Here is a 25,720-nt window from a genome sequence, read left to right as displayed (position 1 = left end):
TCACTGCTCCTCGCGCATGCGCAGCATGGCTCTCCAGGAGCCACGCGAAACGGCTATCAAGCGGCTCCGGCGCACCGTCAGACTTGGCTACTGCGCAACGGAGGCGCACAACTGGGCACCCGCCGGCGCCAGTGCGTCTGCCGCGGCTATGACGTCACTCCTCTGGAATGCGCAGACCGGCGAATGTGCAGACCATGGAGGAATCCTCCATGGTGCAGACCCAATTCTCTACACCCCCGTACTCCAATTGGAATCCAATCCAATCCAGCCGCCATGCTACTCTGCGGGGAAAGAAGGAGAGGGAAAAGTAGGTGTAGTGATATAGTGCCTACAATATATTCTAGACACTATAGTAGTGAGGAAGAGTAGAAAACGTATAGGGACCGAGCGCCCGCTGATTGGCATCACCGTCGCCTTAGAGTTCCTGACTATATGCTCCCTCCTGTATATGCTCCCTGTATATGCCCCCGTAGGGAGCATATACAGGAATTACGTCGCCTTAGCGAACAGCGCCGCCCGTGGCGAACCGCTCGTCAGTGGAATGCCGGCGGCGGTCAGCGCAGCGTACGTACTTGTGCATGGCTTTAATTTCTGTCGTTCTTCTGCGGTACGGCTTGCAAAGCTGTGATAACCACAAGGACGTTTTCAGATCGGTAAATCTTGAGAGTGGAGGCGACCTTACGAGGAATGCCATGCGTATGATTTACGCCCATACTCAGTAATTGGAAATAGCACACGACGCTCAATGCACAAAGCTGAAAGTCGAGCTGGAAGTGTAAGTTTATTCCTTCGTGCCAATTTTGCACGCAGCATTCTTGCCTGCGTGCAATTTGGCGCATCGAGGAATGCGCTGCAGCTAAATGCTCCTGGAAAGCTGGCGTGGGCAGCCGATCCAAGTATGCTGCGGCGCTGGCCTTTGGCAGTTGATGACGAAACGGCGTCGCGCATGAGCGAAAGACAAAGTCAAAGGTACCTTCTAAGATTTGCCTCAAAAGAAAAAGGCTGAGGGACGACACTATGTGACTTCGTTACTCACGGTAGAAGCGTGTTAAATTTCGCAGAAATACGTTTACAAGAGCCACCCGGAGTCGTTTCCAAAATAAATACCGCACGCGTAAAACCGGCGTACTCGCTCAACGACGTAAACCGGCGTAAGCGCGTAAGGAACCGGCGTACTCCGGCGTACGCCAAATGCATTGGTACGCGCTTGTTACGTCAGAGCCCGCCAGATATCGACGCAAACTTTCGGGCGCACGGTGTTGACGTACACCTCTGGCGGTGATGTTATCGGCGGTCAGGTCGCATAACAAGACAGGGAATTGATAAATAAGCTAACTTCACTATTAATTATGCGATAAAACGAAGTAATTTGTAAAATACGGGGACCAAACAACCGGATAAAAAAACGCGAAGCAACGAGCAACTATGGGAGCAAGGCAGTTTACGCCATATGTAGCGGAGGGTTTTGTGCCTGCCAAGTATGCATACTAATCCTTAACGTTTTTTATTGTCCCAAGAACTGTTTTAGTTGTTTCTGTATTAAACATACGTATTTTTGTGAGAATAGGCATTATTTGTATTATTTGAGTTAATATGTAGTTGAACTGGTCGCCACAAAGCTGAGTCCGGACGCCCGTGGTTTACGCCATAGTGCGCGTATGCGCCGATATGTGGTTACTCGCCCTCTCCGACGTCGTCGGTCGGCGCAAAGATGTCGCCGCAGGCGTAAGTCGTTGCGCGAGTACGTCGATTTTACGCGTGCATGTGGTTGGGCCTTTTGAACGTTCTTGTCGATGAAAAACATTGCTTTATGCATGTAATAAGACTTGAAATGATTGCTGGCTAGTTGGTTAATGGTGTTTTCTAAAAACAATTACTGCGCGGCTGAAGGACGAATGACAGGAGGGTGCCAAGAATCTGCCCTCAGTTTCGGTCGCATGCTACGGTCGCATTTTACAGAAGCTGCCACCTACGCTTGAAAAAATCACGCACTCCCGTCTAACGACGACGATGGCAAAACTTTCTGGTGCAGGGTTCGTTGGCTTCCGTCTGGGTTTGGACTTTGACTCTCTTTGACTAGTTGACCTTTGAATTTGACTCGCGCGCAGTTCTGTCTTTTGATTGTAGCGGCTTTGAATTTGACCCTTCCCCTCCACCCCTTCTAGTTCGCACATGGAGGAAAGAAAAGGTTCTTTCCTCCATGAGTTCGCACAAAGAAAGCTTCGCAGGCCACCCTGGCCGTCGTTAGACGGAGGGCTGGCTGATTTTTCTGTAATTTTGCACGTCCATGTGCCCAGGCCTCTCCAAATCCAAACTGCTTCCAGCGTGTTTCAGGCGCGTTTGTACTGGAGGACTCGAGATATGACGTACGTCTGTTTGAGGAAGTACAGTCGCGCGTTTTTAGTGTACAGTCGCTAGGGTTACCACCTTTCCCCGAAAAAAAAAAAACGGGCCTTCCGGGGGGGGGGGGGGGGGGGGGAGGGGGATATGTGTTGAAAAAAGACGCCATGTTTTTTAACATGCAGTCCCATTTATTGTAGTGTTTTCTTAGAAAGAAATCAACATAACGTTTGTACTGAAAGTGATTGAGAGCTTGGTTAATCGCTCTGCATACATGTGCTTCAGTGAAAAGTAACCGCAATTGCTGACCGCGGCGGTAGAATTTCGTTATTTTGTTCTTCCCTTAGGTCCCCCTCCATCTGAGGCAGCGCGCTCGCCCGCGTATTTTCTCTGCTCGCGTGTCTTTGCGCAGCTTGTCGACACGTATTTATCGTCTTAGTTGTTGAATTGACGCTTATAAAACGCCAAAACGGACATAACCACGGCACAAAAGCCAAAAAACCGGCTGATGACGGCCGGTTTTAGATATGGACCGGCAACCGGCCCCCAGTTTAAAAAACCGGTCGGGCCGGTCCAAAACCGGGAAGGTGGCAACCCTAACAGTCGCGCGTTTTTAGTTGTGTTTCATGCATGTCTTGCAAGGGCGTCAATGTTTCTTTTATTCTATTGACAGCGAAAAACGGTACAGAAACTTTTTCGCCCTTGCAAAACCGTACATTAACCGCACGAAAAGGAAACGCAGAGCGCGATCACCGGCCCGTCGACGTATGCGGCCGCGTTTGTGCCCCCCGTCAAGCGTCCGCGGAAGTTAGCAGACAATTTATTAACGGGCTAATTTCTTTGTATGGCAGCGGCTAGAAAACCGTAAACCAAGCTTTTTTTGAAAAAAAATCACGCGCAATTTACGATGCCCAAACGAAAGCATTTAGCATCTGCGTAATTAGCTACGCCACAGCTAGATAATCATATGTTAAGCTCGTGCACTCACTGTCTTATTTTTAGCGCTCACGGAGAATAAAGGATCCGATAAAAGCGATTACCAGTCATTAATGAGCTAACTTTCGCGGTGTTTGCCCGGCTAACCAACTAACCCAAGGCCAGGTATAGCCAGGATAGATAATTTTTGGAAGGCCCTTGTAGGGCCTCAGAACGTAATCCAAAGTAAGCTGCGACATCACAGATGTCACGGTGGCTGCAGCATCACACGTACCCGTAACTTATGGCACTTATGGCTTATATATATCTTATCTCGAATCCTACACAACCTCCCCTTTGCGCCGCTTGTGGAAAAGTTGTACGTTGAACATCGCGCAAGTCGCTCCTGCGGCCTGCAACGCCTCGTTCGATACCGGCTGCGTGAACCCGACTCTCTAAAAACGGGGCGTCGTTTTGAAACGACGCGGTAGCGCCATGCATGTGTTCTTGGGCTGGTGCGCCGTTTTGAGGTGTTGGGGGACAAGTATGGCCCAGCAGAAAAGCACTGTAGCAAGGACACAAAGCGACGGGCGAAACGACGGGGGGCAGTGCGTGATCGCTTTGCACCCTTGCCACAGAGCTCCTCTGCAGGGCCATCTGTCCCCCAACACCTCAAAAACGGCGCACTAGCCCAAGTACACATGCATGGCGCTACCGCGTCGTTACAAAACGACGGCCTCTCGTTTTATAGAATTGATCCTCATGTGAGCACGCTCGGCCCCACCGATCCACCGACGTGATTGCCGCCGCCGTGGGGCCCACCACTTTTCTCGTTTCGCCCTCCCCTCGCCTTGGCGTGAGAGGCTCTGAATGCCGCGCTGGGCCGGGAAACGGTCTGTGTTCTGCCTCATTCCTCATAGGTTAACCAGCTCGTTGTCTTTAATGCGCGAACATCACTCACGCATCACATACACAGTTGGCGAAAAATACGCGTCCCCATTACGCTGTCGCAGCCGACCGCAAGCATAATGTCATCAACAATGAGTGACGTACGTCGCTTGGCATGCTGTGAGGCTCAAGGTCACCTAACGTTCACATAGGCTCTCGCAAGAATTGCTGCCGTGAGAAGCTCATGGCCTCCCATTGGGCTCGAGATGCGGTATATTGTCCGACCATGCAGTGTGAATTGGAGCAGACACTGCCGTCAACCACTGCTGGGTTAGCGACGTCGCGCACGAAGAGTGACTCGTTAGCTGTCACCTTTATGCTTTCTGCGTATTTGCTGTGCCATCGTTTGTTTTGCATATTTCGCCTTGCTTTATTTTTGATGTTTTGGTAGGCAATTAATTGAGATCGAATTAATTGTAATTAATTATCTAACTCCATAATTATTGTCTCAAATCTTTTAAGTGTCAATGAGGCACTTAAATAGGTTCTCGCGAGAGAAATCTAACCGGTATTTTCAGCTATGAACTAATTGCCTACTCATTTATTCTGCCTGATAAAGAAACTCCGCGAAATATGAACAATACCACGTGACCACGCTCCCACCCGCATCATAAACCAGCGCCCTCAGATAAGCTGATTGAAAAAAACCTAAATCGTGGCGAACTGTTCACATGGCGACGCAGTGAAACATCCCCCTCGCGAGGGGCACGATCAAATGTAGAGCATTTCCGGGGGCGCACGACGTTAAGTAGTTTGCGTTACGTTAATGTTGTTGCACTTGTGGCAACTGCTGACGAGAGAGCGCGGCGATGAGTGCGTTCCAGCCTCGCCGACACCCGCCTTTATCACGCCACGCGCGCACGATGCTGACGTCACGATCACGCCACAGATGTTGTTGATCCCGCGAGGCGCGCGCCCCCACCTGTTGGGCGCTAATCGACCGCGGAGAGAGCGCGCGATGCGAGCGGAGAGTAGGCGAGAAGGAGCGGGGGAGAGGGCGCACCTGCGAGCGATGCGGACTACTACGGACGCCTAGAACGGGTGACATCGTGAGTTACAAGAAATGCTCTGCATTTAAAACAAGTGCTTTTCCTGTGACACACGTACGCCCGAAGAGACGTGACCTTGATATGGAGCAGCTATAGCAATAAGTTTCGCGAGCGCGTGCGGCAGATAATGCACAAACTCGGTCGCGATTTAGTTCTTCTTTCTTTTCTTTATTTCATTCTGGCTAACTCAGAGGCAGCCTGTTCGAGGGCACTGCTTTACGATGCGGGCGGGAGCGCCGCGTCACGTGGTATTTTTCCTATTTCGCGGGGTTTCTTTATCACTCAGAATAAATCAGCAGGAAATTAGTTCGTCGCTGAAAATACCGCAATTAGATTCCTCCTGGGTACCTACAAGTGCCCCATAGACACTTTAATGATTGAGACGATAATTATCGAGTTTGATAATTAATCATAATTAATTAATTAAAAAACAGCCACATATGCATGCTTAAGCTACGTGCTAAGATGCATATGCGGCTATGTTGCAATGATGATGAACCATTTCTCGATTTCACTGAGAAAAAAAAGTAACAGAACAATCGGTAACTTATAGAGCACAATCATCCTAATATTTCCTATTATTTCATTTTCGGTTTATGCTTTTTATATTTTTGTTTTGTGGCTGTTTATTTTCCTTCTTCCTCCTTTCATGCTTTCCTTTTCCTCCTCGCCATGAAATTGTGCGTGCGCCCGCCCCTGTCTTTGGGCAGGGCCGTACCCAGAGGGGGGGTTTGGGGGTTCGAAACCCTCCCGAAATCTTTTCCAGGCATCACGTAAGCAATACTTACTGTTGCTTTCAGCAAAACTACCCCCTTCCCAAAATTCATGCCCCCCCCCTTAAAAAAATTTCTGGCTACGGCCCTGTCTCTGAGTGATGCAAGGTTAACAAGGGGACCAAAAACAGGAAGCGTACACGCTACCTGAGGCACCACTCGGCGTAAGCGGACCCCGAAAACAAAAATGAATGAGCCAGCTTTTTTTCCTTGATAAGCAGCAGACACAATGCACCCACAAAATATTCTTGGAACGCGTTGCTGCCGTTGCAATTCAGCACCAACCTTCACAATGACTCCTTTTAGCTGTTCTGTCGCGCACTTGATTAATTATCTGAAAGTCTAAATGCCCCAGCCGTCAGTTGACCGCACGGTACACTGTTGTGTTGAAACGGTTTTAGGTACACGCAGAAAGCCACATGGAGATGCGATGGCCTCAGCTAGGCTAGCTGGACCTCACACCTTGTAATGCAAGCGCCCAGTGATGGTCCAAACCAATGAATGGCACATCGCTTCTTTTGGGCGCTGCGCTGCTGGGTCGGGCCATCGGCGCAGGCGCGTTTTGCCGACCACCGCCGCACTTTGTGGCCGCCAGTAGGCACCCCCTGTCGCGAAACAACTTTAAGATTACTTTAACAAAAACAACTTTAAGCAGCAACTGCAAGAAATATGCCACATTAAATATCATCCTTAAAGAAACATGGCCAAATAATTGTACGATTGACGCTCTGTCTCTAAAAGTTTTTTCACCTTGAGGTGATCAGCTAAAAATTTTTTGTTCGGCTGGAATTGTGCATCGCTTACAGCCGATCATCGTGTGTAACAGGGCAGGCTGCCTAGACCACCACTGGAGAGAGTACACGTCTTTGTAGTGAAAAGGAAACGTTATGTCATAGTTCTGGAAAACGCCTGTCCGGCAGTTGCGCATGCTCTTGCACGACTGGTACTTTACTGTGGATGAGAACCAATGATTGATAGAGCACTGTGTCACCATGAAGGTGAGTGTGATGTAATCGTGCTAGAGTGCGATGCATTATCGGAGGTCAATTGTGGCAGTAGTAAGTGCTCTATGCAACCTTGAAGCAGTTTGACCAAAGATAGTGGCTTGCAAAGGCAAAATAGTATCTGCAGGCCCTCTGGTGAATGTTAGTGCTCGTATAATAGGCCTGTGGTTGTGTATGTGAGACGCAGCCTCAGAGACCATGCCACCAAGCCATACATACGGTTGGCACATGTTACATATGTCTCTAATATAGATTGTTCCTGAAGTCACCACAACTACCACTTCAACTTCATTTGCAAACTATGCAGTGAGTGTGCTAATTTTCTTACTTGGAACAAATAAATGTATCGACACATGTAACGGCCCCCACATGTGAGGCGATTGCTAGGCGCAACACTATTTTTAGCAAATTATACATCCTTACAATCGGGTGTCAAAAAGACCAACAAGTACAATATATACTTTTTTCATTGCTTTCATTTTGTTCTCGGTTCATTTGACATAACAAGAAGAAATGCGGCACTACAACACATCTCTTAATAGCGAGCAAGCGAGACACAACAGCCCGTAAATGACATGTCAACAGCCCATATACCTATATCATCACAATAACACACAGCAACAAAGATTTCACCTTCAGGAGGTTGCACAAGCACAGCGCAATCGGTCTCGCCCAAATTAAAAAGAAAGAATCTCTCAGTTGTAGAGATACTGCAGCCAACAAGCAGTTATTGACGTGAGCGGACATCATTGGGATTTACAATAGACTGCGACAAGCTTGTGTATCAAGGACGCATTGAAGTCATTCTCTTCACTATAACATGCAATAAAAGATTGCTAGACCATTTAAAATGCACATATTCTTTGCTTGCCTGTCTGAAAACAGCGCATCGAATGGTCTGAACCAAAACTGAAAACAGCACAATTTGGCTGCTTTACTGCTTTTACTGCACCATATGGTGACAAGGCCTGTTGAATATTAACGCGTCGTAGTAAGGAGTGGCTTTAGCACTGCACCACAGCTTACCTTTTTCTGGCAGTTTAGGCATAAAGTTACGCAATCCGCAACGAAAAAAAGAAGTTTCTCTTGAAATACCAAATGTACATTGTTGTGTGTCGTCGTATGACTCTGTTATTTTACAAGTGCCAATTTAAATTTAATTCATAGACTTCGGTTACTCCATGAGCGAGATGCAGCTTCAATCTTGACGTGCAATTTATCCACACCAATAAATACGACATGTGACAACAACCGGCCGTTTTTGATATACTACATGTACTACACATTTAGAAACCCTACGGACTGAACAGTTATGCACTGCCGTTCATTGAGAAAGGGACTATTAAGACAACTTCTTGTGCGTGACGCAGCTAGCATTTGTTGATGCAACATACGGATGTACTAGGTTTGAGCTCAGGCGTAGGCAAGATACCGTGCCCTGCGTGTCTTGGTAGTGTAAAACTACTTCACATCCCAACAGCCACTAGGTCACCTCGTCACGTGCTTTAAAAGCTTGTGCTTGGATGTCGGCAACTATGCAATTCGTTAGCTACCCACACACTAGGCGCACTGCAATACTTTATCAGTGAGCGAAAAAAAATGCAGTTACCGTAAAGTTCCGAAAGAACGCCCATCCAAAGTACAGTGATATCAAGTGAAAAATACGGGATGGTTGAACTTCCAGGTCAGCAGGGAAAAACTACAAAACAGTGGCCGCACCACTAACCAAAACTGCAGAGATATTAAGAAAAAATCCGAGATGGCTAAACTTTCGGGTCAATCGCGGAAAGGGCAAATAAGTGACCGCATCAACACACGAATTGATGATTTGCATTTATTTTGTTCACTCATCGCCGCTAAAGCCATCGATTTTAGGGGGTGAGCGACCATTGGGGTCTTTCAGTAAATCGAATATTTCACCCGTAAAGGGTGGTGGGCGATATTTTGAGGGAGGGCGTTCTTTCGTAAGTTTACAGTAATGTGCTTCGCATTGCATGCTGATCTGTGCTTCTGTTTACTTTATACACTACACTAAAAATGTACTGAGCTTTGCATAGTGAACTGAAAATTCTGTCGCTTCATTTATCCAGCAAGCAATAATTATAACCGAGGGCCTCATGAAAGTCCTGTATCATGAGACATTTTGTCTTCCACGAGTTATGCAGACAACGCTATCGGCCTGTGATTCTGAAAGTTTGTGATTATTAGTCCGTGACCAAAAAAATATATTCCCCAAAAGCAATAACAAGCAAAACAACAAAGCCCATGCCTTGCAAAGCACATGCAGGTATTGTCAAGTTTCAAGCTTTTGGTTGAGAAAGTATGACCTTGCCACATTTAAAAAGAAAAATGGCGCCCCTGACGTAGTAAATAGAATCTCGCATTAAATAGAGTACAATTTGTGATCTTCGCTAGATTCTCTCCAAAGAAGCTGATAGGAGGCAGGGAAATAAGTAGGGCTGTTATAAAAGATTAACTATTGCAAGGTTCAACATGTACCTCAACATATAGAACTCCAAGTAAAGGTTGAAAAGCAGGCAAGCATCTCATAGTATTATGCACCCTTGGTAACTAATAGAGAGCTGAAGGATACACGAACTGTGGCTTACTCACAAGATTACAAGCACTTCATGCCTGAAAATTTAATGCCTGCATCAATTTTGCCGAATATTATTTTCAGGGATATTTTCACGCAGGCGCAAATACGAACATTCTCATATTGATGGATTGTTCGCGGAGTTAGCGAGTTGAAGCTAGGCATGAGCTATGAGGTGTGCCGTAGTGGAGGGCTCCGGATTAACTCTGACCACCTGGGTATCTTTACGTGCGCTGAAGTCTGGACACACAACAGTTTCACGTTTCGCTTCCATCTGAAAAGCAGCCATTAGCTGCAGGGTCAAACCCACGTCCTTGGGCTCAGCAGCACAATAGCCACTGAGCCACCGCGGCGGATAACATTGCCATATCCAACTCGAATATATGAGATTTCTCCATGTATTGATAGATCACAAAGCTTGGGTGTATAAGAGTATAACAAGAACTCCGGCCAAATAGGAGAAAAAGTACTAGGCAGTCTTAAAACATTTGATCGGTGTGCCCCAGCAAACTCTCCTAGGAGTTAGCTTTTCTTCCAATCTACCTCCAATCAAGAACTTTCTTCTTTCCCTTCGTTTGATGCAGCTTACAATGATGGACCTCTTTTACCATTGCAATAATGATGCCCAAGTAATATGCCCTGCTAAGACTTTTCTTCTTTTGAGCAGTGCAGGCAACCGATATTACTTCCACTGCCAGGCAGGCTATTTTCATTACAACTTTTGTTGCTGTGTTCAAAGATAAGCAGTGCTGTTACAGGTGCTATCACTCCACAGATTGGTTGCTTCTGTGAAGTGACGCCTGTTAATTTGCAGCCTGCACTTTGGCTCTACTGCGTGTCGTGTGCGGTAGCAGGTTCAGCTGCAGGCCTGTTCTGTGTATGCAAAGATAGAGGAGAAAACTATGCAACCACCTCTCATATGCCTACTGCTTGGAAGCCGCTAGAATTGTTAGCCGTCATCTATCGCATGGTGTAGAGCGTCGTTTTCATGGCGTGTTCGTCTCCTCCCTACCTTTGTCTGTGTGTTAATGTTCACTGGTACGATGAATTTCTTAGTCATTTTTATAGTTACACACTTTTTTTGTTGTTATTTTGACTACAGCCACTATAAACTCGAGAGCCATTGCACCTTCCCAACACTGCAGTTAAGTAGGTTGATGAAAAGCAGCACTGCAGTAAACAAATAAAAGGAAGGTCACTTGCTACCTGGTTTCCTTTCTCGTTCTTCAAGAGAAGCAGGTTTATTTATTCCAACGGTCTTGCAAACTTATCTCCTTTTGATCTCATGATATAATGAAAATAAGTTGTACCAAATTTACGTGTACATTAGAATGATCGCAGCTGTTGTAACAGTTCAAGACCCATAAAGTTTTGCTATAGTGTTTGTCGAAAGTAAAATGCAACTGGTTTCAATGCAAATGGCACTATATATACCAGTCATAAAACTTCTTGTGTTTAACACACATCTTGCTGCATTTTTACGGTTCTTATATTTCATCACTAGAATTTTGAAGAAGCTGCTTCTCTGAAATCCTGACCTTGTTGAGGTTATGTTTCCGATATTTCCCAAGTTTCAGTGCCCTAGAGCTGGTTAATTTAATGCCGCGACGTGGTAGTGGCCTTTGAGACTACTCTGTGGGCTTTTCAGTTCCTGCTAATGATCTACCCCAACCAGGTTGGACTGAGAATAGGTGACAGACGGCGACTTTGGGGCCTATCAAGAAGTGTCTTTCAATTTACTCGTACTTCTTCTTGCTGTTAAAAGAAACGAAGTAAAACGTATGACATCAGTAAAATGCATAGCAGGAGCCCTCCTGCAAGACTTCCAAAGAGGCCCAAAGGTAGTTGAGCGTTTGGTGCGCGCAGACAGACGATTCCACTGTCGTAAGACATGCTGTGATGACTGCGACATGGTCATTTGTAGCGAGTGTGCATATGTTACAACCATCACTATTATCAGCAGAATTCAGAGCAGATCGATTGCACAAAATTATCAGGTATTTGAACAGGCTTATTTGAGGGTATTTCTTCCCACTTTGTAAACTTAAAAAAAAAAAAAAAAAATGCACGTGAACAGAGTGTTATGAACTTTATCATAAAGCACAATACGAAACGAAATCACCAGAATGTATACACACATAACAAAAGAAAAAAGATAGAAACACAAGAAGACAATAAGAAAAATATGGCCCCGTGTAGTAGCAAATTGCAAAATAAACGTGGATATGTATAAGTAACAACTAATTGCAAAATAAACAGTCTGATGTGCGGCTTGTAGAAAATGTAAATACTATGGTAAAAACGGAGGAAAAAGAGCATTCTCACATGATTGCCATGGCAAGATTGGTCGTTAAGCAATTGTGCTTTGTACAGAAAACACTGCAGTACGGCAAGAAGCGTGTCTGAAAATATTTCCAACTCTGCAAGAAGGTGGCAGAAGGTTCGAAAGCCTCACACACGAGACGTCGCTTTGTCTCAACTTGGAATGAAGAGTGAGATGTGCACAACAAAACTGCGACGCACATCATCGCAGAAAACCCCTCTCTCACAACAGCGCATGTTAAAAGCCGTTTTCCGGCGAAGAATACACAACGCAGCACTCGACCTGCCTTCCCCATCTCTGCAGCGTTAAAATTCACAATGAACTGTGAGTTGTTTCTTATAGTCTAACACCTATATATTGTATATACACATACATACATATATTATAAGCAAAATTACCATATTTTCGCATGTATAACCCACACCAATAATTGACAGATCTCAACAGCAAAGTTGGGGTGCGAGAAATGCGCAAATTTCGCCCTAAAACGCAGCTTCACCGTAAGGCGCGCATCGCCCTATATGTCATTGCAATCTTCTGCTATACTCAGGTACAACTTAGGAAGGACAACGAAAGTTGCACCTGTGACTCATCTCTGCAGATGGCTGTTCCTCTGCGCAACGTAAAGAGTGCGTTACGGCGAGTATTTTGAACATGACAGAAGCTGTCTCCATGATTTTTTGGGGGGTTAGTTTGCTTACAAACTCCCGCAGTGATGACAAACAAGGAGCACAAAGCATAAAATGATATTTTTATGGCTATTTTTCAGTCACAGTGCTGCAATTTATTCTCGTAATGGGCCATATAGAGATTCCGCCTTGATAAAGAGAAGTTTTGCTGTTCAGCTTTGAGCCCACGCAATCCTTATTGCGAGCATGCTTGCTGTCTGGTGCCATGCATCAAAGAGGACGAGATAACAGGCGCAGCACTTAGCACGATTGAGAGGGGAGCTTCTGATAACCTATACCAACTATCTGCAAGTAACTAGCTTGATAGATGGGCCTTCTGGCACAGCAATGTTCATTTTGGCCATATGGCACCAGCATCTTTCACCCCCGTAATGAGGTTTTGCGTCAAGTTGAGACATTCTTTATCTGATTAAACACGACGTAACTGCATGGTAGTCCCTTTCACGAAGAATGAAAGATTCCATTGTGCGGTCAGTGGTAAGGGAAATATGCGGGGATACTTATTGTTTTGTTTCGTTTTTCGCTCAATGCAGCATAGGGATGCAGCAGGTCATATCCAGTGGGTGGGTTATACATGCAAAAATACGGTAACCGGCTCACTTAGGCCTGGTCAGAATAGAATAAAAACGCGGTGTAAAATACCTCTGACTGTATTTTTGTAAAAAACTTAAAGGGGCACTGACACAAAAATTTAGCATCTTGTTTTTTTCGTTGCGATAAGTAGCTAGTGACCTACTTATAACCTGTAGAAACCTCATTTGCTTCAGCGTGCGACGGTTGTTTAATTAGAGGGATTTTAAATGCGGCCAGTCGCAGTTTCGGTTTCAGCGAGTGCCGCGAAACGATGGATTTTGTGGATTTTGTGTGAACAAAGCTGACCACGTGACCGTCGGAGGGATATCACAGAGCAGAGCCGCCGTAGCACTGTCGAATCCGCATCGACGGCAGTTTCTGCGAATGCCCCCACGTACTGATCTCGTGAGGCGCTTAATTAAAAAGCGACCGTGGATGTGACGCAGGCGCTGCGCGAGTGCAAATGCTACCGCGGCTAAAGAACGCCGCGCGACGCTCGAGACGGTGGGTGGCAAGACGCGCGCTGGACGCAGCCGGCCGGTCTGCCTACAGGTCCGCCTACAGATGTGCTCGGCTCAGCACTGCGGCGGATATTCGAGTGCCGCTCTCGTAAGCGGTGCAGATGACAATTTTTAATGCAACCCGCCATCGCATCATTAACTCCTTTCTCATGTAAGCCACTATGGTCGGGACTTGGGGATAATTTCGTGCAGCGGTAACAAGCTGTCACTCGAGCTACCTGCGCCGGCCTGGGCCACTTCGCGGCCGTGGCCGCCGCCTGCACAGCGACAGTGCGGCTAGCTCAGTGAGCTTTTCGTGCCTCCGGCGCGTTTTCGCATCCAATGGTAATAAACAGTAATAGAAACAGAGTGCCTGGAATCGCTGCAGAACTTTGGTCGCGGCCAGCTGTCCGATTAGCTGACGAAATCACGGCGCCTCCGCCGCCAACGATCGGGTCGTTCGTTCTCGAGAGCAGAAGCTCCGCCCTCCGGCCCTCCGATTGGAGCGGCGAGCCGGGCGAGCCCGCGTAAAACGCCGGTAGTGCGGAAGCGGCAAACACAAACTCGTGACGTGTTTGGATGTTGTTTATTTTCAATTGCGCGTGGTCCTCTGCTGGCTGCTCGGTTGCGTTTCGCACACTTCAAAATTGATTTTAAATATGTTCTAGGCTGTATTCGCCGCTGATATTTTGCAGATGATGTATATGTGTTCCCACCAATCTATCGCCGACGTTATCTCGCCTTCAAAATTTTGTGTCAGTGCCCCTTTAAGTTGTCTAAGTCACTAAAATCAAAACTCTCCTGATATCAACATTCACCATACATTTCTGCTACAATATCATATGTATAAACTACCTTCCTGTATTAGTGCGTGCTATAATACATGAAACGGTCGTGCACAGCAAAAACTCAATAGGAAAATCGAAAGTTCATTTGCACTCAGACTTTGAAGAATCATTATTCCAACCACAAAAATGCTTCTAGGCAAAATGAGGTGCTAAGGCGAACTCAAGAGGTGGTGGTTTTATGCATGCACTGACTGCACTCAGCCTTCGATGCCGCAGGTGCTCAATTCCAACAAGGACAGTCTTGTAGCTGCCAGCACACCTCTTTCTGACCCAGAGGAAGTAATATGCCGTCAATGAAAAAAAAGAAAAAGAAAAAGAAAGAAAAACCCAAGCAGTAGAGTCACCCACGAAGACGGAACACCGTAAGTTGCCCTGTATATAACCGCAACACTATTCAGGTTCACTTGTAAAGGCCCGTTCACACTTACGACAAGAGCAACCAAAAGCGACAGAAGCGATGTGATTTCTGTCGCTCTTGTCACCTGGCATCGCTTTCGTTGCACGACAAGAGCGATTGGTCTCAACCAATTTTTGTTTCCGCTGTCACGGTGTTGCTCTTGACGTGGAAAGAAGAGGCAAGAGTTCGTGATGTCCCATCCTGCCATAGCACCTGGATGTTGTGCTATGTCAAAACTGAAACTCCTGTGAAGTCACGTTCCGAGCAAAAGACAACGACAAAAAAAGCAAAAATACGTCGTTGCCGTTGCTCGTGCCACATGCTAATGTGAACACAGAGTGTGGCGGTCGTTCTAGTCGCATTGCTCACTTTTGTCGCTTCTGTCGCAAGTGTGAACGGGCTTTAAGCAAAGCAGTCGCAGTATGTCATGGTCTATACACACGTAGGTTAACTGGCACGTGGAAGGTGGAGGCTGGCTATGGAATTAACTTTGGCCACCTGGACTTCCGTAACACACACCGGGACCTTGTACACATTGCCATTTGTGACCTTCAGCATTCATAGCCAAAAACTGAACCTATGGACATCTACACCAATACACTACAACGGTGGGTCGTAGCAGTTCACCGCTAAAGGCCGTAAATAACACTCAACATCTATATAGTATCTCCCATGTGCCTGAGTATGTGCTCAACTCGTTGCTATGCGACTTGTATTGGTAGCTTGACATCTACTGTACAAGGTTACTTAAAATCGTACAGCTATAACCGGGCAACAAAAAACAGCACAGCTTACAGTTCATAACATCCACACCGTGGTGCTATTAGGAGCACGCATGCTTCACGGCACAAGCGCTCGAACTGCCAACAAGTGCGACATGCTCTACTCTAGCTGTTTCACCAACTTCAGGCAGTGCTGGCATGAAACAGGGTGAATAGATGACGGAATGGCATCAGCAAAAGCGCAGATTAACCAAAATATATTAGGTGTGTACAGTAGAACCTCATTACAAGAGGCACTGCTACAGCAGACAATTGTTTATAAGAGACTTTGAATGAAAACAGTTTCGTTGGTCTTCCAATGATCGCCATGCTAGCAACTTTGCTACAGGAGACCTCGGTTACAAGAGACAAGTTTTCCGGTCCCTTGAGCGTCTCTTGTAACCAGTTTCACTGTATCTGTTTCCACATGAGCATCTGCTGTTAACGAGCAGGAAGAAGATTGTACACTTTGTAATTAGTCTATTTTTGCTTGTATTACCTGCACCAATAAATGGCAAATCTTAAGGGTAAAAAGGGGGGTGCAGGTAATGAACAAGTTTTGCCCCTAAATGCCACTTCACTACAACGTGCGCTGCGCCAAGATGCATATCCCATCGCCAGCCATCAGAGCAATCTTCTTTCTGCTCTATTCTAGCTGGCTTATTTATTGTCAAAAGTAAAAGTGAGCTCAAGTTTTACTTTTCAGTTTGGACTGATGTTGTCCTATCGTTATCATGACTGCGCTTCACTTCTGGCACACTTCTGGCACTTCTGGCACAGGACAGAGGGTATCTCCTGGCGACTTAGCAGTTATCTGCATGTAATCGGATTGGTACATGTGCCTTGCTGTATGGCAGTATGTTTTCTTTGGCTGCATTTTTTCCCCTGCCTAATTGTGTTTTTAACGCGTAGGTAAAAAAAAGATTACTGTGATCAGCACTGATACCTTTGTAATCTGAATGACTGCAACATAATTGCACTGCACTTCTTTTTTTTGTATAAAAATTGAAAGGTTGCATTACGTTGCCAACAATGCGGGTAATATGCGGGGATAATATATTTTTTTGTTTTTCTCTGGCTGCAACATTGGGGTATGGGTTATATGCAGGGACAGGTTATACGTGTGAAAATACAGCATTTCCTTCTGGAGATTTTGTTAATGCCTCTGCACACCTCGATGCTCTCACAGCACTGCCCAAAGTTGGGAAACAGAGCACAATACACAGGACAGAGAATAAAACAATGCGCAATTTCCATCAGGTTGCTGAAAACTGTCACAATAATACTTTGAAGAAGCTGTTGGATGAAAACACAATGAAAACAGGTGCTCGAGCCATTTTGGTCACCATCATCACCGAGTGCTGCAAAATCTCTGTAAACCTAGTAAACGGCTCAAGGAGACAAAGTACAAAAAATATTACCTCGAGACGCCCGCTTAGGTTAAAATATTAAGCTTCCGCTAAAACAGCAAACTCAGGAGCTAAGACTTACAAACATATGTGAAAACCTTTAAAAATAAGCTAGAGTAAAAACTGTACAATTGCAAGTGGTAAATATAATATAGTTGCGTTTTGGGCCCACACCGAAAAGTCACTTTTGTTAATGAAATTCATGTCCCAAAAAGAAGGCAGCTCCGAACAGTGATGAATTCCTTAATAAAGTGGCAACTTAATTAAGACTGCTGCTGGAATTGCGCAATATCTACACAAAAAACATCGCTCCACCGAAATGGCAGTGGCTGATAGTAGGAACTGGGTATTAGTGACATTGCTGCTGCTTCACTAAGCTGAGTATAGCAGTGGGGCCCCTCAAAATAATCTCACGGAACAAGACACGGTCCTTGCTAAACTGGACTAGATAACAATTTCCAAAGGAAAAAGAAAATCACTGCTCACTTTCAGGTAATTATCACCATGCACAAGAAACAAAAACGCTCTTTCAAAAAGCTTGCAGCTTTTCTATAGTCACTATGTGTTAAATATTTTGATAGCAAACAGGGACAGAAGCATTAAAATCTATTTACAGCAAAACTTTTGTAGTTGACTTTTTCCAACAGCAACAATTCCACAGTGTCATATAGCACAACACAAGCCACAGCCACTGCAATACGAGAAGACAATATACTTGCGGCGTGCATTTACGAGTTTCAGCTTTTTAAAAGTTGGCTACCATAGTAAGACAAAGCTCTTCGGACAAAACTGGACATTCATTACATTTTACAACATCAAAGTTCGTTTGAACCTGCTGTATAATCTCTCAAACTACGTGTAACATGAACAATTTGAACAAAAATTTCCCAGAGCTACACGCTAGTTTGTTTAGAAGTGCAAGTCCCTAAAGTAAAACGTAGCCCCACAAAAATAAAAAAGCACACCTGGCCATCAACAGCATGTCATTTGCAGTCTAGTAGTTACTCACCAAAATGTCTGGCATCCTAAACCCCTTTTTCTATGGGTGATTGACACACTGTGTGATTACAGCTGTTTTTTTTCATACAAGTCACAGCTTAACACCTCAACACTTGTGAAACAGTTCATTTAAAAGGCTTTCCCTAGCCTAGGTGATTCTTGGTCGCGTTTCAAAAAAAAAAGCGCTCAGGGAAAGGAGGGACCAGTATCCTGGTGTGCAGTTGAGTAGAACTACAACTTAACACATTCACTTTCCTTTCAACCTGTCAGTGATTTTTTTGGGGGTAAATTTCACTGTTTCTCAAAATAAATAGTGAGTGGATGCAACACGCTCCTTTCCACACTGGCACTACCACCTGAACTGTACAGAACAACTTTCTTCTACACAAGAAACATTGACAACGAGAGCCTGCTAGTTCTTAATGTCCAATGTTTGTTATAAAACTCAATGCCGAAATGGTGCCTAAAGTGCAAAATTCGACTGACCTCACCAAGAGTGCTTCACCAATATAAAAAAAACCCGTTGCAGTGAAACTTAAGTCCTACCATTGGCATTCACTCGCACTTCACTAAAAAAAAAAAACAAGAGTGAGAATGCAGCAAATTCACCTGCACTAAAGCAAAAAGCCTGGGACCTTTGGCCTGAAGTAGCATAATATTAAGGGGGCACACTGGTCTTAATTTACAGTTATGACAATGAAAATTGGGGAACATGTGTAGTTTTTCATTCTGGCTGTAGATATATATTTTGCTTTTGTGTAAAACTACTATATTCAAATTTATTCGGATTTTTACATCCAATTTTTTGACAGCCTTTGTAAAAACACTGCTGGAGGGATGCAGCTGAACAAGGTACCTGTGAACTGTGCACAAACCAACGAGTGCAATAAAACTAACATCACCGTTCTATCTGGTCTGCAGCAGAAGTTACGACCATTTGAAGTTTGGTCCTGTAAGGCAAAACCCGATTTTCTGGTTCCCACCTTTCAAGCCCAAACTTCAAGCGGTCGCAACTTCTGCTACAGACCAGAGGCGGTATTCTCGTAACTGTCCCTTTTGAAAACGTCCCTTTTGCGTCCCTTTCATCGTGACGTAACTTCCGGTTAAGAGGTGGACGTTGGCAGCATGGAGGAAGATTGGCAGTAGGTTTGCCGCGCTTGCGTTACGTCACTTCCGGTTGTTGGCTTTTAGCCAATCAGGACTCTCCAAAAGGGACACTTTTGAAAGGGACGCAAAAGGGACAAAACTCGAGAATACTGCCCCAGATAGAATGATGATGCTAGCGCCAAATCTACACATACAGGCGTTTTCGCTTTTCGCATCCCCCTGAAAATCAGCCACTATGGCCGGGAATGATTCCGTGTACTTGGGCTCAGCAGCACACCTTAATTACCTAACCACTGAGCCACCATGATAGGCAAGACAGCTTCACTAAGCTCCCCCGACAACTGTTAGTTCACGATTCAGTGGCTTAATATTTCACTCACTACTACTCCTATAGAGATCGTTTGCACATCACTGGTACTTACAGCTTAAAGTTAGTGCAAGTGTAACAGCTCATCTGTATGCTAAAAAAACATTCCCTAGAAGCGCACGACGAGAAAATTAACTAAAATGACCTCATCAGAATCAATTGTAGAGTTTAGGGTTTAAAAAACTGTTCACAGGAAAAAAATACGATCTTCACTGCGTTTGTTTCCGGGTGTTTATGTGGCTGAGAACTGTATGACACGAGCATGCAGCAAAAAATGTAAAAAAGAAAAAAGGAACTGTGATAATTTATGCCACAATAGGGGCTGTTCTTCCTTGTTCACCAGAACTTTGTTGGACAAGGAAGGAAGTCGCACCGAGACCCCTTTCAAATACAGCCAACAGGATTTGCACAAGTCCTCGTTTAGGCCTCTGCAAAAAGTTGGGAGTTTTTACACTTCAATGTCATTTAAATGTAGTGTGCTGATACTAGCACAAATATGAAATGACCCCGAGGTCAAACATACATGATGAAGTTAAGTCACCAGCCCACAGCGGCATTAGGTACCAACAACTGCTCATTTTACAGTAACCGAGTAACTGTAACAGCTGTGGAGCTCCATGAAAAAAAAAGAAAAGAAAAAAAGAGGAAGAAAGAGGCAGAAAGAGTGCCCCCCACTGAGGGCCCATTACCTCACTTCTAAGAGACAGTGGTGACAACTCACTGCTGCGTCCTAACAGAGCCAAATCAAAATCACAATTTGAGTTTGTGATCCAACAAACCCTAGTGGGTGGCTTCGATGAACCATGGCCACCACTGTGAACAAAATTTTGGGGTGTTTAACATGCTAAAGCAACACCTTGGCTGTAGGGTACGCCACAGTGGAGGGTTGCGGATTAACTCTCACCACCTGAGAATCTTTGCACCAAAATCTCGACACTTGGGTGTTTTTGCTTTTCGCCCCCGACTGAAAAGCGGCTGTTGCAACCGAAAATCGAACCCGCGTCCTTAACCACTGATCCACCGTGGTGGGTGGCCACCATTTTGAGTTTGTCTGATGTGCAACAAGCATGGCGCATGCTAGAATTTTTCTGGTGCTCAACTTTGTTCGAGACACACATCACCGGTAATTCTAATTCTCCTTTTACACCTACAGAACAGTGTCATAAATTCGGTTTACATTCAGGGAGTCGTGCAGCGGAGGGTTTCTAATATACTTTGGCTCCTTAAGGTTTCTTTTTCATGTTCCTCTAATGTTGAACACATGGGCATGACCCGTTTTTTTTTTTCCTTCTCCATCAGAAAAACAGCCACCTGGGCCCAGTTCTGACCTGGCAACTCTGTGAATAGCAGGCCAGCGCTTTTGCCACGACGCTACCTCAAAAAAGGATCGCACCGGGGGTGGAATTCCGAGTTAAGCCCGTTTCAAGAATGTCCATTTTGCGTCCGTTTCATACACGGCTTAGGACCAATGGCATGCAAAGAAACCAAAGCCCTGCTTTGTTTGCGCTGTGTCACGTCTGGGTTGTCTTCTTTCAGCCAGTCAGGGCTCACTCAAAACGGACACTTTGAAACAGACATTAAATGGACAGAACTGAGAATTCCATCCCAGATATTTTTGCGCCTTGCTGCTACCAGAACCTTTAGAAGCAAAAAAATGCCGGATAGCAAAGCCAGGACACCTCCCGCCAAAGGGTCTCACAACAGCAAAGGTCGGAGGGCAAAGGTCGGAGAACCCTGGAAGCAGCAGCAGTAGCAGCGGTGACGGGCGATCAATAGGCCTCGGTGGGGAAAGCGTCGTCGGACTTTGGACTCTCGGGCGTGCCATCGTCCTGCGCGGCTTGGTAGGGGGCACCGGCCGCGAGGTTCCCTGTACCAAGGGTGCCCAGGGGGCCCGCAAAGTTGCCGCCGCACGTCTGCGCGTACAAGCCCCAGGGCTGCAGCTCAGCCGACCCGAAGAGCACGAAGATGATGCCCGTCAGGATGTACACGCCGGCCGCTATGTAGAACACGATGCTCCACTGGGCGATTGTCTCCTGCAGGAGAGGTAGGGGGACAACGCAGGAAATCGCAGGGTGCACAGCATCGTCACATTGGCAAGAGTGATGTCACTGTTGCTGCTTTTCAGTATACGTGCAGGGGAACCTCAATTGCATGACTTCCTCAAGATAGTGGGGTGACATTACGTCATCAGGGAAATGTAATTACAGCTGAACCCCGTTATAGCGAACATTGATATAGCGAACTAAATACGAAGCTTCTTTGGTCACACTTTTTTTCAATGACACCTATTCTTTTTAAAACTAAACCAAAACCTCCAGAACCGCGTGATATCGGGAATAACAAAGAAATATTTGCCTTCCGTGAGGCTCAAAACTCGTCAGCTAGCATATTAAAAGCAAAAGTAAAAAAAAAAAAAGTGGGACAAAACAACCATTTTTTAGTAGCTTAAAAAACTGCGCAAGCAGAAAAGGCCCTTTATAGCGTGGACACTGTGAAAAACTTCACTCCGCTCAGACTGTGAAAAGCCACCAGGCGAAGGCCACACCCTCGTTCAAGTACATAAGAAGGCCGTCCTGTTTGGCCAAACGAACTTTGTTCTGTTGTAATTTTACGATCTCACATTGTGGTCTGTAAAGTTTGAAATGCCACAAAGAGACAGATAAGGACTACCTCGTTTATAGTGGGTTCAAAGCCTAGAACAATGAGTTTTTGAGTTTTTTTATCTTGGATTGTTGCAAGAGCCACATTGACGATTTATTAGAGCCAGTTTTTTTACCTCTACGGTTATAACAAATATCGGATATAACGAACTAATTTACTGCCCCGATACTATTTCGTTATAATGAGGTTCGACTGTATGTGTAATTACGTGTGACAGTCCTATGCAGCTGACTAGTTGGGAACTTCCATTTAGAGCGCAGGTTTTTACTCACATTATTGAAAGGCAAAATTGGCAAAAAAAAAAGGCCAGGAGGTAAGCACATGGCCTCCGCTGTTATGTGACGTGCACTGCTTTCGCACTCTTCCGCCTTGTCAGGAGGCACCGCGTGCGTATCGTTTCTTGGTATTTTTTGTTACTTTGCCATCGGATCAAGCTCAAAACAGCTCTGCTATTAAAAGGGGAAAAAAAAAAAAAAACATGACAAGATGTGAACAACAAAAAAAAAAATGCAGGCACCAGTTGTGCTTCATTCTCATATTCCACCTGTATCATTGCATTTCCAAAAGAAATGTCTCATCATTCCGTCAGTGAGTGAGGGAAAGGCAAGCAAAAATGGCCATCATGGCTTCTCTAATTCTGTTCTTTTCTCTTTTTGTTGCCACCTGGACAATCTTCATCTCATATCCAGGCTTCAGTGGCATTAGCTTTCACAACATAATGCAGTTCCCTCCCCAGACAGTTGCCAGTATGGAAGAACACAACCCTTGTGCTCCAACCACACCTGACAAACAGCACGTAGCAGAACATGCAACAGTGCTGGTGGCAGTGTCAAAAAAAGACGAGCTGAGAGAGAGAAAAAAAAAAGGGTTAGACAAGAATATTGCGACATGCAAACAGTAATGCAAAAATTTCTCATGCAAATGATTGATTGATTGATTGATTGATTGATTGATTGATTGATTGTAGGGCTTAACGCACTGACGCAACGCACGCGATGAGGCGCGCCGTAGCGGAGGGCTCCGGATGAATTTTGACCACCTGGGCATCTTTAACGTGCGCCGAAATCTTGTACACATGGGCGTTTTTGCTTTTCGCCTCCATCATAAAAGCGGCTGCTGTGGCCGGGAATCAATCCCGCGACCTCGTGCTCAGTAGCGCAACGCCTTAGCCACTGAACCACCGCGGCGGGTTCTCATGCAAATGTCCAATCAGTGCAAATTGCCAGTGCCTTATTAAAATTGATTTGATTGATTGATTGTGGGGGTTTAACGCGCCGACGCAACGCAGGCGATGAGGCGCGCCGTAGTGGAGGGCTCCGGATTAATTTTGACCACCTGGGGATCTTTATCGTGCGCCGAAATCTCGTACACACGGGCGTTTTTGCTTTTCGCCTCCATCAGAAAAGCGGCCGCCGCGGCCGGGAATCGAACCTGCGACCTCGTGCTCAGTAGCGCAACGCCTTAGCCACTGAGCCACCGCGGCGGGTGCCTTATTAAAATGAGCAACGTCTTAGGATCACGTCAATGGGTAACTGTGGTGGACTTGACATTGGTATGCAACATGCTTTTTGGCCTGCCACAGCAGTCAAGAAATAGACCAAGGTGAGCACAGTAAGAAGGGAGGACGTCATCCGATTGACTCACGTTGTTGTTGGTCAGGCTCCCAACAGCCAGGGGTGCCAGGAAACCAGCCAGGTTGGCAAATGCATTAGTCATGCCCATCAGGGTGCCTGAAAGAGCGCCACAGGGATTTTTTTTTTTTTTTCAAAGGGACACTGAAGTGAATTTGTCAAGCTCCCGTTTTTACTTGCACTGCGTAGACTGGCTCAAATTAACACAATTTTCATCGTTTATCTGGTTGACAACTCGGTAATTATTTTATAAAGCTCGAAAGAAAAACTACCATGCACGGTCTGCGGCTGCTGCACCAACTGAAGGCTGTGACGACGGGAGGAGATGCACTGTGATTGGACGATGCCCACGATTAGCACTCAAACAAGTTTCGGTTTCGGTTCTGCAAAACAACATGCTTGACATCCGACTTTATCTGATGGGCATTCTCGATATCTCAGTAATCGTCGTACCGCGCTTCTGCCATGTTGTCGGCTGTAAAATGCCCAAGATAAGCCTCCCAGGACGGCTTGGAATCGTAGCAATCACTAGCCGAGGCCTACGCAGTGGATGAATGCCCTCCGCGTCGCTGCAGACACTCAAATGCCATACCCTTTTCCCGCATATTTGGAGCTTGCCTCACTCATGCCTGTATCGTAAAAAGCGTGTTCGCACCAGGCCAAGGGTGTGCTGATTCTGGCCTGTGCCCGCTAGCCGCAAGCAGTCGGTGCTTGTGGCAACAGCACGCCAACGAGAACTCGCTAGCGCGTCAGTGTCAGTATGAGCGCGTTCTGCGAACTCGTTCGTGGAGCAGTGAACGTTACGGCCAAGAAATGGTGAACTCAGCGTAGAAAAATCGGCCGAAAATGGAAAAAATCAGCTTACAAAAAAAAAAAAAAGTGCCCTTGGAGATTCAAATTTGCAACTTGTAAAATATCATTCCTAGCGCGCGAGACCACTCGGCCACGAGCCAGCGCTGGCAACAGGGGAAATATAAGGTATATAATTTATCACCAGTTTACACTTTTATTTAGTTTTAGCGTTTTATTAAGCAGCTTAGGTGATTCTTTGTTGTATAGCGCTCGTGCAGTAAGCGTCCCCCAAATTTTCACAATATCTCACGTCTAGCAATTGCATTTCTTAGACGGAAAAGCGTTCGCAGATGTGTGGTCGTGCTGCTGACCGCTGTGCTTCTTCACCCAGCGCAAAAAAGTGCTTCCTGCTCCCTAGTTTTATGTTGTACGGTAAAAGTTTCAATTGATTTTATTTCCGTAGTATTTATATTGGTTTCACTGACTTCTCCCGCCTTCAAGTGGTCTTAGATTTTCCTACCAGCGTACCAGTCAGCGAAGCGTCGCATGTGCGCTTGTGTGGAGCGACCTGGACTTGGAGCGAGATGCTGTGTACAATCTAACAAACTAAAGAAACGCACATTCTTCCATTCACAAACGTGTCCTGGCTTCGTTTCAACTGAGCGAACGAATTGCTACGGCCCGTCGGCAACCGGCGGACTAAACATAAACGCTGGGCCGACTGACTCTGTCGGAAGGTTGGCGAGCCGTGCAGTAGCGCAGTCAAGCCAAGTCACCTCCTCCTAACGTCACACGAAAACGACACAGAAAATGGACGAGCATGCAGAGAGGAGGGCAGCATTTTCGAATAGATTTTTCTACTAAATAAATTTGCGTAAACACACTCAGAGTGGTTGAAACATGGACTGTGGACTCCGAACTACAATTTGTGCTAGTAATCCCGCAATGTTTAGAAATCTCTTCGGTGTCCCTTTAACTCTTTCGGGACCGCTCCATAGGCCATTGATCACATATGATCGATGGTTTCGCGAGCCTGCA

At 45.8% G+C, this 25,720-nt stretch overlaps 1 protein-coding gene and 1 long non-coding RNA gene across 2 annotated transcripts in view; one reads left to right on the top strand and one right to left on the bottom strand.

The window, feature by feature from the left end:
- The window catches only part of LOC144166583 (uncharacterized), a 45,584-nt gene that overhangs the window by 8,736 nt on the left and 11,128 nt on the right, over positions 1-25,720 (top strand). The window lies entirely within an intron of this gene.
- LOC144166581 (sialin-like) overlaps positions 19,600-25,720 on the bottom strand; it is a 29,887-nt gene continuing 23,766 nt past the window's right edge. Inside the window, exons 9-10 of the mRNA XM_077696079.1 lie at positions 23,904-23,989; positions 19,600-21,631 (exon numbers count right to left, since the gene is read on the bottom strand). Coding sequence (XP_077552205.1) covers positions 21,368-21,631; positions 23,904-23,989 — 350 coding nt within the window. The 3' untranslated portion in view covers positions 19,600-21,367. The remainder of the gene's footprint in view (positions 21,632-23,903; positions 23,990-25,720) is intronic.

This window comes from Haemaphysalis longicornis, unplaced genomic scaffold (genome assembly GCF_048455015.1).
Source record: "Haemaphysalis longicornis isolate Haplotype H1 unplaced genomic scaffold, Haemaphysalis longicornis Haplotype H1 scaffold_18, whole genome shotgun sequence".
Lineage (NCBI taxonomy): Eukaryota > Metazoa > Arthropoda > Arachnida > Ixodida > Ixodidae > Haemaphysalis > Haemaphysalis longicornis.
The sequence above is the reverse complement of the archived record's forward strand: the minus strand, read 5'-3'. Positions and strand labels throughout refer to the sequence as shown.